General features: G+C 57.0%; 6 protein-coding genes across 6 annotated transcripts; 3 read left to right on the top strand and 3 right to left on the bottom strand.

The window, feature by feature from the left end:
* Nucleotides 1-35: 35 nt before the first annotated feature.
* Nucleotides 36-2869, bottom strand: E0L32_005072 (uncharacterized protein; the record flags this gene model as incomplete). Its single annotated transcript, XM_031139553.1, has 4 exons — nucleotides 36-1878; nucleotides 1946-2354; nucleotides 2432-2511; nucleotides 2604-2869. 4 exons carry the CDS (start codon nucleotides 2867-2869, stop codon nucleotides 36-38), a joined length of 2598 nt encoding a protein of 865 aa, XP_030996388.1.
* Nucleotides 2870-3635: 766 nt separating this feature from the next.
* E0L32_005071 (uncharacterized protein) lies at nucleotides 3636-5339 on the top strand (the record flags this gene model as incomplete). The annotated part of the gene is made up of 1 exon (XM_031139552.1): nucleotides 3636-5339. One exon carries the CDS (start codon nucleotides 3636-3638, stop codon nucleotides 5337-5339), a length of 1704 nt encoding a protein of 567 aa, XP_030996387.1.
* Nucleotides 5340-6299: 960 nt separating this feature from the next.
* Nucleotides 6300-7877, top strand: E0L32_005070 (uncharacterized protein; the record flags this gene model as incomplete). The annotated part of the gene is made up of 1 exon (XM_031139551.1): nucleotides 6300-7877. The coding sequence occupies one exon, from the start codon at nucleotides 6300-6302 to the stop codon at nucleotides 7875-7877; it is 1578 nt and encodes a 525-aa protein (XP_030996386.1).
* Nucleotides 7878-8219: 342 nt separating this feature from the next.
* On the bottom strand, nucleotides 8220-8981 carry E0L32_005069 (uncharacterized protein; the record flags this gene model as incomplete). The annotated part of the gene is made up of 2 exons (XM_031139550.1): nucleotides 8220-8637; nucleotides 8731-8981. 2 exons carry the CDS (start codon nucleotides 8979-8981, stop codon nucleotides 8220-8222), a joined length of 669 nt encoding a protein of 222 aa, XP_030996385.1.
* Nucleotides 8982-9755: 774 nt separating this feature from the next.
* E0L32_005068 (uncharacterized protein) lies at nucleotides 9756-10209 on the top strand (the record flags this gene model as incomplete). Its single annotated transcript, XM_031139549.1, has 2 exons — nucleotides 9756-9989; nucleotides 10114-10209. 2 exons carry the CDS (start codon nucleotides 9756-9758, stop codon nucleotides 10207-10209), a joined length of 330 nt encoding a protein of 109 aa, XP_030996384.1.
* An 817-nt stretch (nucleotides 10210-11026) lies between these two features.
* E0L32_005067 (uncharacterized protein) lies at nucleotides 11027-14277 on the bottom strand (the record flags this gene model as incomplete). Its single annotated transcript, XM_031139548.1, has 3 exons — nucleotides 11027-11959; nucleotides 12028-12994; nucleotides 13067-14277. The coding sequence occupies 3 exons, from the start codon at nucleotides 14275-14277 to the stop codon at nucleotides 11027-11029; spliced, it is 3111 nt and encodes a 1036-aa protein (XP_030996383.1).
* Nucleotides 14278-15023: the final 746 nt, after the last annotated feature.

The following is a 15023-nucleotide window of genomic DNA, read 5'->3' as shown; positions in this document are numbered from 1 at the left end:
TACCGTATTTACTCAGGCCCGTTTACAGATGCATTCTAGTTGACCCATTGGAAGTCTTTGGCAGAGGTGCGGAAACTTGCTGACAACCCCTGGTCCCGAGAGTCCTTGGCTGCGGTGACGTACAACTCGGCGTTGCCTTCCATCACCCACTTGTCGACACTGTCGTCCCAATACGAAACACTGACCTTGTCGAGCACAGCACGTGCCGTGACAGTCTGGCCCGCAGGGACAGATACCTTGTCCCACCCCTTTAACTCCTGCGGCGGCCGACCAAGCCTGGGATTGATGTGCGTGACGTAGAACTGCACAATCTCCTTGCCGTCTCGCGAGCCAGTGTTTGTGACGTCGACCGCGACCTCGATCTCTCCGTCCGGCGCCAGGATGTCCTTGTTCAGCCTGATATTGCTGTACTCGAACGTAGTGTACGACAGACCCGCGCCGAAGGGGAACAGAGGGTCGACCTTCTTGAAGTCGTAGTAGCGGTAACCGGCATAGATGCCCTCGCCGTAGTAGGTGACGTCGTGCTCGCCCGGGTAGTTGACGTACGCCGGCGTGTCCTCGATCCGCCTGGGGAAGGTGATGGGCAGCTTCCCGGAGGGGTTGACGGCGCCCAGGAGCACGTCGGCCAGGCAGTTGCCTTGCTCCTGCCCCTGGTACCAGGCCTGGACCACCGCGGGGACTCGGTCCAGCCAGGGCATGGTGATGGGGCTGCCGGTCTGGTTCACGACGACGGTGTTGGGGTTCGCCTCGGCCACGGCCGCGACGAGCTCGTTGGAGCGCCCGGGCAGGTCCATCGACACCATGTCGCTCGTCTCGGTCTCCCACTCGTGGTCCTTGCCGACGACCACGATGGCGACGTCGCTGGCGCGGGCCATGTCGACGGCCTCCTGCATGTACCCGTCGAGGTCGCCGGGGTTCTCGAGGAAGCCGATGCGGCCTCCGTCCTGCACCTCCTCGCGCTCCAGCATGGCCATGTAGTCGAGGTCGTACGGCTTGGGCTCGCGGCTGACGGACTCGAGGACGAGCTCGTACTGCCTGCCGGCCTCCATGCGCACGTCCACCCGCTCCTCCGGGGAGCCGTAGCTCATGAACAGGGCGGACTTGGGGGACCACCAGTGCCTGTCGATGTCGACGATGACATTGCCGTCCAGGATGAGCTTGCCGGGGCCGCACGACGACAGGGAGAACTGATGGACGCCAGTCGTCTTTGGAGTAATCGTGGTTCTGCCGCGGTAGGAGTACCGCTCCCCGGTGGTCAGCTCGGGAGGCAGGGTGTCGTAGCAGACCAAGTTGGAGCTAGGCCGGTTCTCGACTTGGAAGGGCTCGCCCTTGTGCTCCAGGTTCCTCCAGAACGACAGGACGAAACCGCTCTTCCCCGTCTCCGGGTTCTTCATGACGTTGGGGCTGACGAGAGGCAAGTACCTGTGAGTGAGGATGCCCCGGTGCGTCTGTACCTTGGCAGCCGGGAACTTCTTGGCCACCTCGGCCTTGATCGAGTCGTAGGGCGTGGTGCGGTAGTGTGGCTCCAGGTTGGAGCTGCCGCCGCCGGTGGCCACGGACCGAGCGGCGTTGGGGCCGACGACGGCGATCGTCTTGCCATCGAGTGTGCCCAGGGGGAGGAGGTTGCCAGAGTTCTTGAGCAGGACGATGCCCTCGGCACCCGCCCGCCGCAGGATCTGGCGATGCTCGGGGAGATCTTCCGCAGCCTCGGGGCCTTCTTGCCAGTCTGGTTTGTCACTCTTGCCGACCTTGTGGAGGAGCTCGAGAACTCGGGATGCCGACGCATCGATGAACGATGTGTCCACGAGGCTCTTGTTATGAGCATCGATTAGATGCTCGCCTCTCCTTCTCACAGGTCCCGGCATTTCAAGATCCAGTCTGGTCACTGTTAGTATGATAATGGACTTGAAAATAAGACACTCTGTTTCAATAACGGCGGCCATACCCAGCTGTCAGCGAGGGGACAATAGCGTTGGTACCGAACCAGTCGCTCATAGTCAGACCATCCCATTGCCACTCTCCACGAAGCACTTTCTGAATGAGGAACTCGTGGGCCGAGCAGTAGATGCCGTTGATTCTGTTGTAGGCCGTCATCAAAGTCCAAGGATTGCTCTCTCGGATAGCGATCTGGAACGGCTGCAGAGCGATCTCGCGGAGAGCCCTGTCCGGGATCTTCTCGTCGATGAAGAATCGGCGGTTCTCCTGGTCGTTTGCAGCGTAGTGCTTGATGCATGCACCAATGCCAGCCTTCTGCAACTCATTGATGAACGTGGCAGCGAGCTTGCCTGTCAAGAATGGGTCTTCGCTATAAGCCTCGAAGTTCCTTCCTCCCAACGGTGTCCTAGGGAGGCAGACTGTTCCTCACTCAGCATTACTGGGTCTCGGAAGCAGAACAATGAGGGAAGAGACAGGTGCCTCTAGTCAGACGTACCAGTTGGTCCAAGGAGGACATCTACCTCCTTGCTCCTGGCTTCAGATATGAGAACTTCACAGACTTCCTTCATGACATTTCTGTCCCACGTTGCAGCAAGTGATACACTATCATCCACCAACATCAGCTTGAACTTGGCCACATAAAGCCAGTGATAGCACTTGTGCCTTACCCTGTTGGCGCGGAGGCAGCCTTGACGCCGTCTGTGAAGATACCGCCGCGGACACCCACGGGACCGTCTGAGGTCTTGATCCGGGAGATACCAAGACGTTGGACGGCGTTTGTGCGCCACATGTCCTGGCCCGTGAGAAGTGATACCTTCTCCTCCAAGGTCATCTGTGACAGCTTCTCCCGAGCCCATTCTTTGGCCTTTTGGTCGACAGTGACATCAGCAACAGCCGGGCCACTAGGTGCCGGTACCAGGTCTTTGGTTGTCATCTCAACTCTTCCGGTCCAGTGTGAGGGGAAATGAATGGAGGAGGGAGAAAGTTTGCTGTTATCCAGATGTGGTTCAAAGCTGTGTCATCTGAACTTGATGAATAAATGGTTTCCTGTTTCTTCAAAGTAGAACACACCAACTTATGAACAAAACAAATGCCACATTGAGGGGACCTTTGGCGGAATCCTCCTCGATCCGTGCTATCTGCGGTACGAAGTCTCCGACCATTCCCCATATCCCAAACCTCCATCCGCCGCGGGAGGACGGACTCGGGTTTAGCTGACATTCCCATTCTATTACCTGATCGAAATGTGGATTCGGTGTTGGTCCGTCTGTCCCCGTCGGCAGTCTTGGTAATGACGACGTTTTACGGTGGATCCAACAAGCGAGGTCCGGATGTTCTTTTGCCCCATTTTGCGGGCGGGCAAGTGTCGGCTCTGACGGCCGGTCGGGCATTGCACTTGGATCCTCTCAGTTTCTTGACGTGGGGTAATGCTTGAGAATCTGTCTGTCCAAACACCAAAGGAGTTTACAACTTCATCATTCGCCAACCGGTGAAGACTCTGCTCGTGGTGGCTCGGTTCTTTCATTGGTTCGGGGTTTCCCATGCTTAGGGCAACTGACACGGGCAGACGGCGTTTGGTTTTCTTCAACTAGGCCAGGAGAGTCATCATTGATGTCGTAAAGAAGCCCGAATAGTGGTTTCGCAGATGAGAGGAGTATTCGTGCTCCACCGATTCCTCGGGCCTGTTTCTATTCTGTACAATGCCTGCCTCTTCAGCCGTAGAACCGGTCAGCTCTGCGGGCGTCATTGAGGCTACAGTGCCGCCTTCAGAACGCAGCTCGGTGTCGGAACTCGACTGGATCGACAAGGAGAAGGAAGCGCTACCTGAACCCGCCCACGGCTTTCCCGCGCACACCTTCGTCCAGATTGGAGACACCGACACAGGAGTCGCCCTTCAAGTCTCTCTCGGCCCCGAAGCTCTTGATCCGAAGTTCTCCCTCTCTGGCTTGCTCCAAAGATACGCAATTGAAGGAACCGATGTCTTGCAGAAAGACGCGATCGAAAACAAGAGGTTCCAGTCACCATTCACATGGCCGATGCGCAAGAAGATGGTCGTCCTGTCCGGTACATTTCTCGCGTCTCTGCTCTCCGCCTACTCTGCTGGAGCATATGCGCTGGCCGCTGAACCTCTTCGACAGCGATGGCACGTCACCGATACAGAATACAATATTGGGATCACTCTCTTTGTCGCTGGCTTCGGCTTTTCGCCCATGATTCTAGCGCCGGTCAGCGAGGCACACGGGCGTTACTGGGTCTTTGTCGGCTCGGGTTTGGTCTTCTTCTTTGGCACTCTAGGCTGCGCTGTCACGAGCAGCTATCCCGGGATGCTGGTCTCTCGTCTAGTGACTGGCTGCGGAGCGGCCGTCTACGCGGCTCTCACTGGCGGAGTCGTGAGCGACTTGTACCACAAGGAGCACCGCAACACGCCTATGACGCTGTACTCGTTGTCCATTATGTTCGGAACTGGGATGGGCCCTCTGGTCAGTGGAGCTGTTGTTGACAGCTTGGGATGGCACTGGATATTCTACCTCCAGCTTATCGCCATCGGTGTGACTACTACAATCATATTCTTTTTCTTTGAGGAAACTCGCAGCAACGTCATCCTGACTAGGAAATGCCAGTGGTTGAACGGCAAGAAACTCAGAAGGGCGGAATCTAGGCAGCGGGTCTTGTTTGCCGTCGGCTCAGGGCAGGCCTTGAAAGTCGACATCAGCATCCTTTGGACCAGCTTTGCGTTTCCTCTACGGCTACTCGCTACCGAGTCCGTCGTCTTCTGGTTCTCATTATGGTTGTCATTTGCATGGTGTATACTGTACATGCAGTTCAGTAGCATCGGCTTTGTGTTTAGGCGGACGTACGACTTCTCGAGTACAGAGGTGGGAGCGGTCTATACTTCAGTCATTGTGGGAGCTATTCTCGGCTCTATCCTCGCTGTGGCTCAGGCACCCATTACTCGCCTACTGCTACCGCGTAGCACAATGACAAACACGCCGGAGCAACGTCTGCTTTCTCCCTGTGTCCAATCCATCTTCCTGCCTATCGGCCTATTTTGGTTTGGATGGACTTCGAGGCAGGAGATTAGTTGGATTTCACCAGCAATAGCCATTGGATCCTGCACCTTGGGCATCTTTAGCATCTATCTCGCTGTCTTCGACTACCTCGCCGACACATATCACCGATACGCCTCATCCGCGATCGCCGCCTCTAGCATGTGTCGTAACATATTAGCTGGAATCTTCCCGCTGATCACGAGCAAGATGCTTACCAACCTGACATTGGGTGGTGCGGGAAGTTTGTTAGGAGGGCTCGGGGTGTTACTGACAATCATCCCATGGCTGCTTTTTTTCTTTGGTCGAAAGATCCGAGCCCGGAGCCCCTTTGCCAGAGAGCTGCAAGATTCCTAGGATAATTGCTCAACCATACTGCACTGGTTCTATAACACGACCAGTAATATCACCAATGCCTGATCTATGCCATGTTCGCCAAGAAACAATCTGTTCGACACTGTCTCCGTGCCTCTCCGAGTGTCCACTTGGTCATTCCAGCCATCATGTTTCGCCACCCCTCCTCAGCTACACGAACACTTGATAAAACCTCTCTGTATAGTCATCTATAGTTCAAAAACTTAGCTTCTCAACAATAAGCCTACGTGCTTGGCACGAAAAAGAACTAAATCTCGACATGTGCAAGATCTCGGCAAAAGGTTGCAATCTGAGTGGTGGTGATCGATCCACCTTGATATGAGATCATGCAATCCCCAAGCTATTTGTCACAACTAGGCACCACAGGGGTTCTTGCAAGTCTTCTAACGACTGATTTTGGCTTTTTAGCATCATCAACAGCCTCATGCCGCCAGTGTCGGAGCGGGGAGACTCGGCTTGGCCCCGTTTACGCCCTGGATGACTCTATCGGAGGAGGTCCGTCTGTCCGCGATGGACCCTCAAACGGTGCCATGGACTAGTTTTTTTCTCACTCGCGAGTGCCCACTGACTCGGGGGCCCCATCTCAATCTCGTGGTCAAACCTGGGGAGAGCCAAGGGGTTCTATCATCGATTCCGGGGATAGCTCCTTTCAGAGGCAAAAGTGCTCTGTGCCTGGGTCCTGGGAATCGACCCATCCGGCTGGCACACCCACCGGCATTCAACAGCATTGCATTGCACTCATGCGGCTTGCTGTTGGCAGTTGGTCAGCCACCAGGAGACCAATGGATGCTTCTTTCGACCACTGACTTTTGCTCCGACTATAAAGTCGTTCTTCCCCTTTCCCGTACTTCTTGGGATCTTGCCCACATGAAGTAGCGATCTACCCTTCCTACATCTTGTACTGTGTCATATTGCCTTTTCTCTCTTCTTTGTATCGCGAAGATGGAGCGCACCGCACCGATCGAACAGCCCCTGCAGTCCGTGGCCGACATCCTGGCCGAGGGCGAGAGCTCCCGCCTGACCCTCTCGCGCAACCTCGTCCGGCTCTACGCCCTCCTGGTGCCCGCCTGCCTCGTCGTGTCGGCGACCAACGGCTACGACGCCTCGGTGCTGACGGGCCTGCAGGGCGTCGCCGAGTGGAAGCGGCAGTTCCACTCGCCGACGGGCGCCCTGCTGGGCATCACGAGCGCGGCCTACCCGCTCGGCGCCATCTGCTCGACGCCCTTCTCGGCCTTGATCTCGGACCGCTTCGGGCGCCGGCTGTCCATCCTGGTCGGCAGCCTCATCATGATCGTCGGCGTCGTCATGCAGTGCGTCAGCACGTCGATCGGCCTCTTCATCGGCGGCCGCGTGGTCGTCGGCTTCGGCATCACGCTCGCGCTCGCCGCGGCCCCGGTGCTCATCTCGGAGCTCGCGCACCCGCGGCACCGCGTCCTCTTCGGCTCCCTCTACAACACGAGCTTCTACCTCGGCGCGCTGCTCGCCGGCTGGGTCACCTTTGGCAGCTACCGCATGCCCGGCGCCTGGGCCTGGCGCCTGCCGACGCTCCTGCAGGCCAGCCCCGCCTGCCTCCAGGCCGCGTTCGTGTGGTTCCTCGACGAGTCGCCGCGCTGGCTCGCGTACAAGGGCCGGGGCGAGGAGGCGTACGCGATCCTGGCGAGGAACCACGGCGGCGGGGACCGGGAGCACCCGCTGGTCCGGGCCGAGTACTGGGAGATGACGGAGGCGCTCGCGGCGGAGCGGGAGATGGAGGGCCAGGGCCTCGGGCTGTTCTTCGTCTCGCCGGCGAACCGCAAGCGGCTCGCCATCCTCGTCACGCTGGCCGTCTTTGGGCAGTGGTCCGGCAACGGCCTGGTGTCCTACTACCTGACCAAGATCCTCACGAGCATCGGCATCAGCGGCCAGCACGACCAGACGCAGCTGCTGGGCACGATCCAGACCGTCAACTACGCCACCTCGCTGTGCGCCGCCGTCCTCTCCACCAAGATCGGCCGCAGGCCCATGTTCATCGGCGGCGGCGTGGCGATGCTCCTGACGCTGGCGGCCCTGACCGCCAGCATCGCCTCGTACGTGCAGACCGGGTCGACCGCCGCCAGCAGGTCCGCGCTCGCCTTCATCTTCATCTACTACACGGCCTTCAACGTCTGCCTGAACCCGCTCCTCTTCCTCTACCCGACCGAGACCCTCCCCTTCAGGCTGCGCGCCATGGGCCTGAGCATCCTCGTCTTCTCGACCAAGGCCGCGTCCTTCTTCAACCAGTTCGTCAACCCCATCGGCATGGACGCTCTCGGCTGGAAGTACTACCTAGTCTACGTCGGGTGGCTGGTGGTCGAGATCTTTGTCTTTTGGCTGCTCTACCCGGAGACCAAGGGTTATACTCTGGAGAGGCTCCAGGCCGTGTTCGGCGAGGATGTCAAGCTCTCCGGGCTGGAGGAGAAAGGCCTTCGGGAGGGAGCCAATATCGCCGTGGAACAAAAAGGCATTGCTGATGATGGTGTGCACGTTGAGAAGTCGAGGTAGTTTCTTTCAGTGTGGGAAATGTGAAGATTTCATCCCTCGTCAGACTGGGCAGAAGTCAGGGCCATAATTTATATAGAATTGATATCATTGTGCCCTTCACACTCATGTCTCCTCGTTTGCCTCGTGGGTAAGCTATCGTAAAAAAACACAAGAAATTCCAGAGCGTGCTACTGCCGGTCATTACGTCTAGTGGACATGAAAAAGGCTCCTTGACCCGTCTTTCCTTCATCCTTGAAACGCCCAATGATGCCCCTCCCGTACCTCATCATCTCAGCTAATAGGTGATCTATAATTACAATCGTTACAGTTTTGAGCAAAGGAACGTTGGAATACATGAGGGGGCTAATCCAAACGGCTGCTCTCGCCGTTCATCTTGACCATCTCGTACTCCCCTCCGCCGTCTCTGCCTCGGCCCCTGCCTCGCCCTCGGGAGAATCCCTGCTCTTCGTCGCCGATGTGCCCATCCTCTCCGGCAGCGGCAGCACTGCTTCCTTCTCCGTTGCCGCCCGGGCCGGCGTTGTTCGTGCTCGCTCCCCCGTTACCGCCAAAGGAGATGGGCTTGAGCTCTCGGTACCGACAGCCCCAGATGCCCAGGCTGGTCGCGAGCGCGCTCGAGCCGATCATCACAGCCCACCACATCAAATTTTGCGGGACGCTCCCTGTGTATAGGAAGACGACGATGAGGTGTATGACATGCAGGGAGAGGGCGAAGTCGGGGACCAGCTTGGAGCGGGCGACGATCATGACGATAGCGAGTGGTCTAGGAGACAGTTCATGTTAGTACAACATTTCGGCGATGACCCACGGTATAATCCAACAATAAAGACAGCGAGAGCTGGCGTGACAAACTCACATAAAGAAGCCCCCGTCCAGCGCCCAGATGAAGGCCGTCAGCCATCCCTGCGTCGTGTCCCCGCGCACCGCCGACCAGCCAAAGACCAGGTCCATCGAGAAATCTCGCCCCGACACGAGCGCAGTGAACAGCATCAGGATGATGGACAGCGAGTAGTACAGCGTCTGCAGCGCGGCGATCTGCCCGAGGATCTTCAAGGGAGGGAGCTCGGTGAGCGCGCCGGAGCGCGGGGGTCTCCGTCGGCGGGCCATGCTGGGAAGCTTGGGTGGCCGCTTTGTTCTGGGCGGGCCTCTGGTTTATGAAATGTCGTTCTGCAAGACGACTCTTCGTCGCATGCGTGATGGTCTTGGCTTGCGAGCCTCCCCCTTTATGCCTCGAGCGCAAAACGTATGCTGGGCGAAGATCCGTAATTTTTGAAGGTGGCCGGCCAGGTGCTACCTCGAAGTCATATCTGAGGACCGTGTGCAAAGCCAGGGATGTCGCGTGCTTCGGGAAGGGATAACCAGCTGTTCGGGTGGTTCGTCAAGCACAAGATTCTCTCGAAAATACTTGCAACCTGTTTGCAAAGATTAAGAACGACTTTCAAGACTGCTGTGGTTGTTCGGGGTGTCCGAGCATGCAAAGTGTTGGATCGACCAAAAATGGGTGGTGCCTGTGACCAGGGTCCAAATGACCTCCTGTCGATGAAGCTCCAGCCATTTCCAGTGGAAAGAAGCCGCCAAGACGACACCAAAACCGTCCGTCCCACCAGAGGGGCTAGGTAGCATCTTTCCCGCCACACCGCCCTTGATTCTGCCGCTAAATTCGTCGCATGCATGCATTGGCCAGTGTGGAGAAAGCTCCAAAAGGTGATGCCGTTCTTCTTCGGTTTTACCGTCTCGGAGACGACGTCAACCATCAACCAGAAGGAGTCCTCGACGAAGACTAGACCCCGGACCTCTGCGACAACCCCAGAAGCCGCACAGCAGTCAAAACTACACTCGCTCTCCTTTATTAACCCCCCCGTCCCCAGCGACAAGAGAAAAATGGGCCTCTTCTCCTTCACCCAGTCCGCCGACCAGAAGCGCGCCGAGGAGGTCCGCACCGGCGCCGTCGCCCCCTCCCGCTCCGAGCGCGCAAAGTGCTGGGAGAGCCGCGACAAGTACTTTGCCTGCCTCGACAGGGCCAACATCATCGACGCCCTCAAGGACGACAAGGAGGCCGCCAGGGCGTGCAAGGCCGAGACGGCCGACTTCGAGCGGGATTGCGCCACGCAGTGGGTGAGTTTTGTCTCTTTTTTTTCGGGTTCCAGACAATGGTGGCCCCCCCTTTTCGCATGATTTCCTTTTTGGAGGCTGACGGAGAGAATCCTCATCGGCGAAACAGGTGACGCATTTCAAAAAGTACCGAGTCGCCAACCATCAGAAGGAACAGAGGTTAAAGCAGCTCCAGGCAGAGGGCGCAAGGGCGATGTCGATAGAAACTGGGCCGCAAAAGTAATAGGGCTGAGAGTCGCCAGTGAATCTATATCTCGAAAAGAAGCAGCCGCAGCATTATGGGGGGCTAGCTGCATCGACACGAGGATCTTGTACACAAATTTGTAGCATCATTGTATATATATATATATGCACATGGGCCAGTCGTCCAGGCGTTTAGGGTAGCATGGAAACAATCCATCTCTTGTGTCTAACCTCTGGCCACCGCACTTCCGAGCTCCAACTAGCTAGAATATCACTTCACTAGGCCGGCAAGGGGTGTCGACGAGAAACATACAGCGGCATCATCCAGTGAGGTCTATAAGGTATCTTCATAGGTATATGCGCATACAAAGTGCTTCAATCTCTCATGCAGAACGCTCGCTCATCCGCAGCTTCATCCAACACTTTTTTCCCCACTCGGGCTCTGTACAAAAGCTCTGTCTGGCTTGCTTCTAATCGGAAAATCGCAACAGGAAAGATGGGCTCGCCCAGTCCAAGCGCCTTCCCAGGTGTCACAAAAGAAAACGTAGGAAAGAAGTGTCTGAAAGCAGAAAAAAGTGGCGTTGAGAGAATGTATGAACGGGAAAAGAAATAATAAAGGCGTCCAGTGTATGCTGTCGATGCGATGGTGGTATCATGATCTTTCGGTAAAAGGAGAAAAACGTCATGCTAGAAATCTCGCCGCGCTCGATCAGCCCTCGCCACAATCCCCCATTCCTCCCTCCAAAAACCTCCTCTCCAAACACAGTCTGGTGCTTGCTCTGAACATATCGAGCCGAGCCGAGTCGAGTCGAGCCAAGATCATGTTTGCAGCAAGGCCTGGTACGAAGACCTGCCCCTCAAGCGGTGCCATCGAGCTTGGGCAAAGGGGGTAGGGCTTTGTCCAGAGACTCCTTACTCAACCGCACTCTCGGCCCAGATCCTCCTGTTCCGGACCGTGCCCTCCCTGGAGCACTGGTCGAGACCCCGTATCCGCTGTCGGCACTCTCGGGTTTGAGGTAACTCGACTTGGGCGGTGTTGGCGGGCTGCCCCCCTTGCGGCCAACATGGGAGAGGACCGGGTTTCCGAACCCAGCCTCGTACTCCTGGCCGTCTTTGGCCGGAGTGAGAGGACGTCCGTCGCTTTCCATGGTGCGGTTGCTCAGATAACTAATCCGGCTTCGTTCCCCTGTCGAGGATGCCTCTCCCGCCTCATCCACCACTGGGAGCGTTACCTGAACGGCAGATTCTCGGCGATCAGGGTGCGGAGCAGTCGGGGCTGCGGGCTTCGTGGCATTGGACGCAGATGAGGCTGCCGCAGGTACAGCTGCAGCTGGGACTATTACACCAGCTGGGGCGGTCGTCGTCCGCAGTACTCGTTCTGGAACATCCTCCTCGCGAACCGGTGACTTCTGAGCCTCTCGTTCGGCCCTCCGAATCACAGCTTCTGCCTCCGGGCTCTTCATGCCGGATGTGAGCTGTGTTGGCGGCGGCGGGGGAAGATAGGTAGGTGCGGGAGGGACGCTGGGTCCCGAAGATCGGCGCCGTGCACTACCCGACCAGCTACCAACACGCTCCTTCCCCTTGTCTTGCTCGACTCTGGCTGCTGCAGCCTCGGCCTCGGCCCTCTGCCTTTCCGCCTGCTCTCGCTCAGCCTCTTCTGGTGACATTGTGATACCAGACATGAAGTTCAAGAATCTCTCGCCGTATTCTTCTGGAGGAAGAGCTGAAATCTGGTGCCGGTCGCTCGAGAGTCCCTTCCAGAAGTGTTCGATCTTCTTGATGATACCATACTGTGGGGAATAAAATGTCAGCTCGCCGTTATCATACCACACAAGTGTTTAATCACAGGTTGACTTACATGAGTGAGGCAATCGATGACTCCAAGGTAGTAGATCTCCTCGCCGGGGGCGTTGTTTTCATGGGTTGCCTGAAAGCCGCCATCATCCTTGTAGAACACGGAGTTCTTGGCGTTGCCTTCCAGTTCATCCGGCATCTTGCTGCGAGTCTCACCCATGGGGATCGGTCTTTCCGACTTGATCATCTGCCTCAACTCTCGGGCCTTTCTCTGGTTCTCCAGCTTGCTAGGCGTGCGCATCAGAACCGAGTGAGGGTCAAAGTCTTCAGGCGATGTTTCGCCTCCAGGATTGAAAACTTTCAGGGTTTTGCCGCGCAGATTTTCCTCGTTGCCGCGTTGCAGATCATGGATCCCGATGAGGAGGGAATAGTCCATGATGTGCAGCCGCTGAAGCAGGCGTACATCCTTGTGTAGCTGTTCAAGGAAGAGCCTCTTCTTCTGGAGGCCCAGTTCCAGGTGTTGGTGCCGGCGCAGCCAGTTTAGATCCTTCAGCGTCGCTCGGGGGTTCTTGCCCAAGTTCTCTTCCTTGTAGTCTCTTCCGATGGTCGAGCCTTTCAAATCGAAGGTCTGGTGGATATCCCTATGAGGAGGAAAGAGGTTGTTCATGACGACGAAGTGGATCTTCTTCCCGTATGGCATCTTGACTCGATGAAGTCCGTAAAATTGAGAAAGAAGCGTGTTCGGGTTGTCCGCGACATGCTGGTAATAGTCTTTGAGTATCTTCCTCAAAAACTTGTGCTCAGCATGATGTATCGTCTTGATGATGTACTTGTAGTCCCTGGAGAAGTAGAAAAAACTGCCGCTCTTGCCTGGCGAGCCCAATTCAGATAGTATATATTTCCCCGTCAAGGACATGAGATAGTCAGCAGGATCAAGTCGGAACCGAGCGCGCAGATGTCGGAAAACCCAGGGGGCATAGTCCTTAAACTTGAAGTCGTATTTGGCAGACGGGACCAATTCATTGCCGGCGCTGGAAGAAAAAGTAAGTGATCATGCCAAATGGTGTAGCGTCTGGGAAATGCAGGGCACAAGGAACACTCACATATCGAAGGTAGACTTTTGTTTTGCATCAAAGTCTGCATCCGTCAAGGGCCGGTCTAGTTTGGCATTTGTTCGGGAGACGGAAACGCGGATGCCAGTAAGCATGTTATATGCCGTCACCCAGTTGGCATGGTTCTCGTCGACTTTGGTTCCAACCAACACTCGGTCGTCGTCCTCCTGCTCCAGGCGCTTCCTCTTGCTCGCGCGTTTCTGCCGGTACGCCTCCGCCCAGCGCAGCGCATCCTCGTCCGGTACAATTTCATCACGCGGCCCTTCAGATTGCAATGAGCGTGTGTTGCGGCGCATCAGGCTCAGGGACGCCCTTCGCCCGCCGACTGGCGTATTCGCTGTTGTAGGAGAGAACCGGCCGCTGGCATAGGCAGCATCGACGCCCTCCCGAGAATCCTTAGAGGTCCTTGGCGGAGCAGTGACCTTGGGAACTTCGAGTGTGTGGCGATGCTTTAAGCCTCCAGGAGCTGGTGGTTGTAGTGTCGAGGGGGCTGAAGTGCTAGGGGTGGTTCCTCCCTGATACAGCGGAGGCGAGGAGAATCGATGAGGGGATGTGGGAGTCCGACTGCTGGGGTCCGGGCTAGATGCCGTGGTTGTGGGCACGGATGCAACGGCACCGGAGCCTGTTGGGCCATTTGATGGTATCAGAGTGAGCTGGGCCACGCCATACTCGACCGCTGTCAGCTCGACTGTTTCTGCCTGGTATCGGCGCTGCTCTGTCGGCGGCTGCCGGTGGTATCCGTTGACGGAGCCTGATGACGTCCTCGGCTGATCGTCTCTGGGGCTGTCCTCGCCCAAATCCGAGTCTTTGACTCCATTGACTTGGGGTGCGGATGGTGCCGTCTGGTCGATCAAAGTGTGCGCGTTTCCATTCGGCAACGCTTTCCTTGCCGTGCTGTCTGTCTTCTTCGCAGCCCTCTCCGGGTTGGCCAGGACCGCATCCGGCAGGGTAGCGCTCATCGTTGTGTCCGCGGTGCGGTCACCATCCATCTCGAGCCGTGACTCGTAGGTGTCGGACGTGTGGGTGGAATTGGAAGAGCTTCCGTCAAGACTTTCATTGGGCTTGTAGCTCCTAGATGTCAGTGGGAAATGTCCATTGACCTTGGCACTACCACCCATGTACTGATCCTCGGGGCCGACGTGAACAACCCCGGGGTGCTGGCTGTGGTTTGGCGTACTCTGATCGTTCAGGAACGATGGCATCTCGGTGTCGAGATGGTGTTGGGCAGTGACCAGCGTGTCGGGCTCAGAACTTGATGGCTAAAAGCATAGTGGGGGTCGTGATGTCTGTGAAGTCGCTTTGTCGTCGTCGGAGTGCTTGGAGGAAGGGGGTCGTCAAGTTGGCACGGCCAATTTCGCTCAGATGTGTTCGACTTGGCAGGCGGCGGTGCGGAAAGAAAAACACGATGCTTGGCCAGGAACTAGCTGGGCCGATACATGCAGACCACGGCCCTGCTCACTGCAGATGATCCTCAGCCTATCGGTGTTCTTTTGCGGCACTAGGGGAGACGCAGAGGGACGGTATCGATGTCGGCGGTGGTGATGGCGATAGCTAATGGCAGCAGGTAGAGCGATGGTGCAAGGAGAGGACCTGGACCTGGCTGTTGTCACAGTGAACATAGGGAGCGGAGCGGAGCCCGTCGGAAATGGAGCTACTGGAAAGGCTGGCCATCTCAGTCTAACCCGACTTTGAAGTCGATCTTGGCAGAGCTCGCACATCTCTCCATCCAGGGGACAGACAGGGGGCGGCGGGGGTCCACGGGTGTTTACATCAGCGCTGCCAGCCCACGACTTTTACGAGTTACGGCGTTTCGCACCGCTAAAAGCAAGGTACCATTTACCGCTAAACGGTATGGATGGGCACCTTCCCAACTGAGAACAACCCGAGCCCGCCTGGCTGGGTCGCACTGGATCTACCTCTCTTGTAACTAGCAGGCACCTCTGACGGG

This window comes from Thyridium curvatum (genome assembly GCF_004353045.1).
Source record: "Thyridium curvatum strain D216 chromosome Unknown NODE_26_length_443329_cov_82.569921, whole genome shotgun sequence".
In the NCBI taxonomy this organism is placed as follows: Eukaryota; Fungi; Ascomycota; class Sordariomycetes; order Thyridiales; family Thyridiaceae; genus Thyridium; species Thyridium curvatum.
The sequence above is the reverse complement of the archived record's forward strand: the minus strand, read 5'-3'. Positions and strand labels throughout refer to the sequence as shown.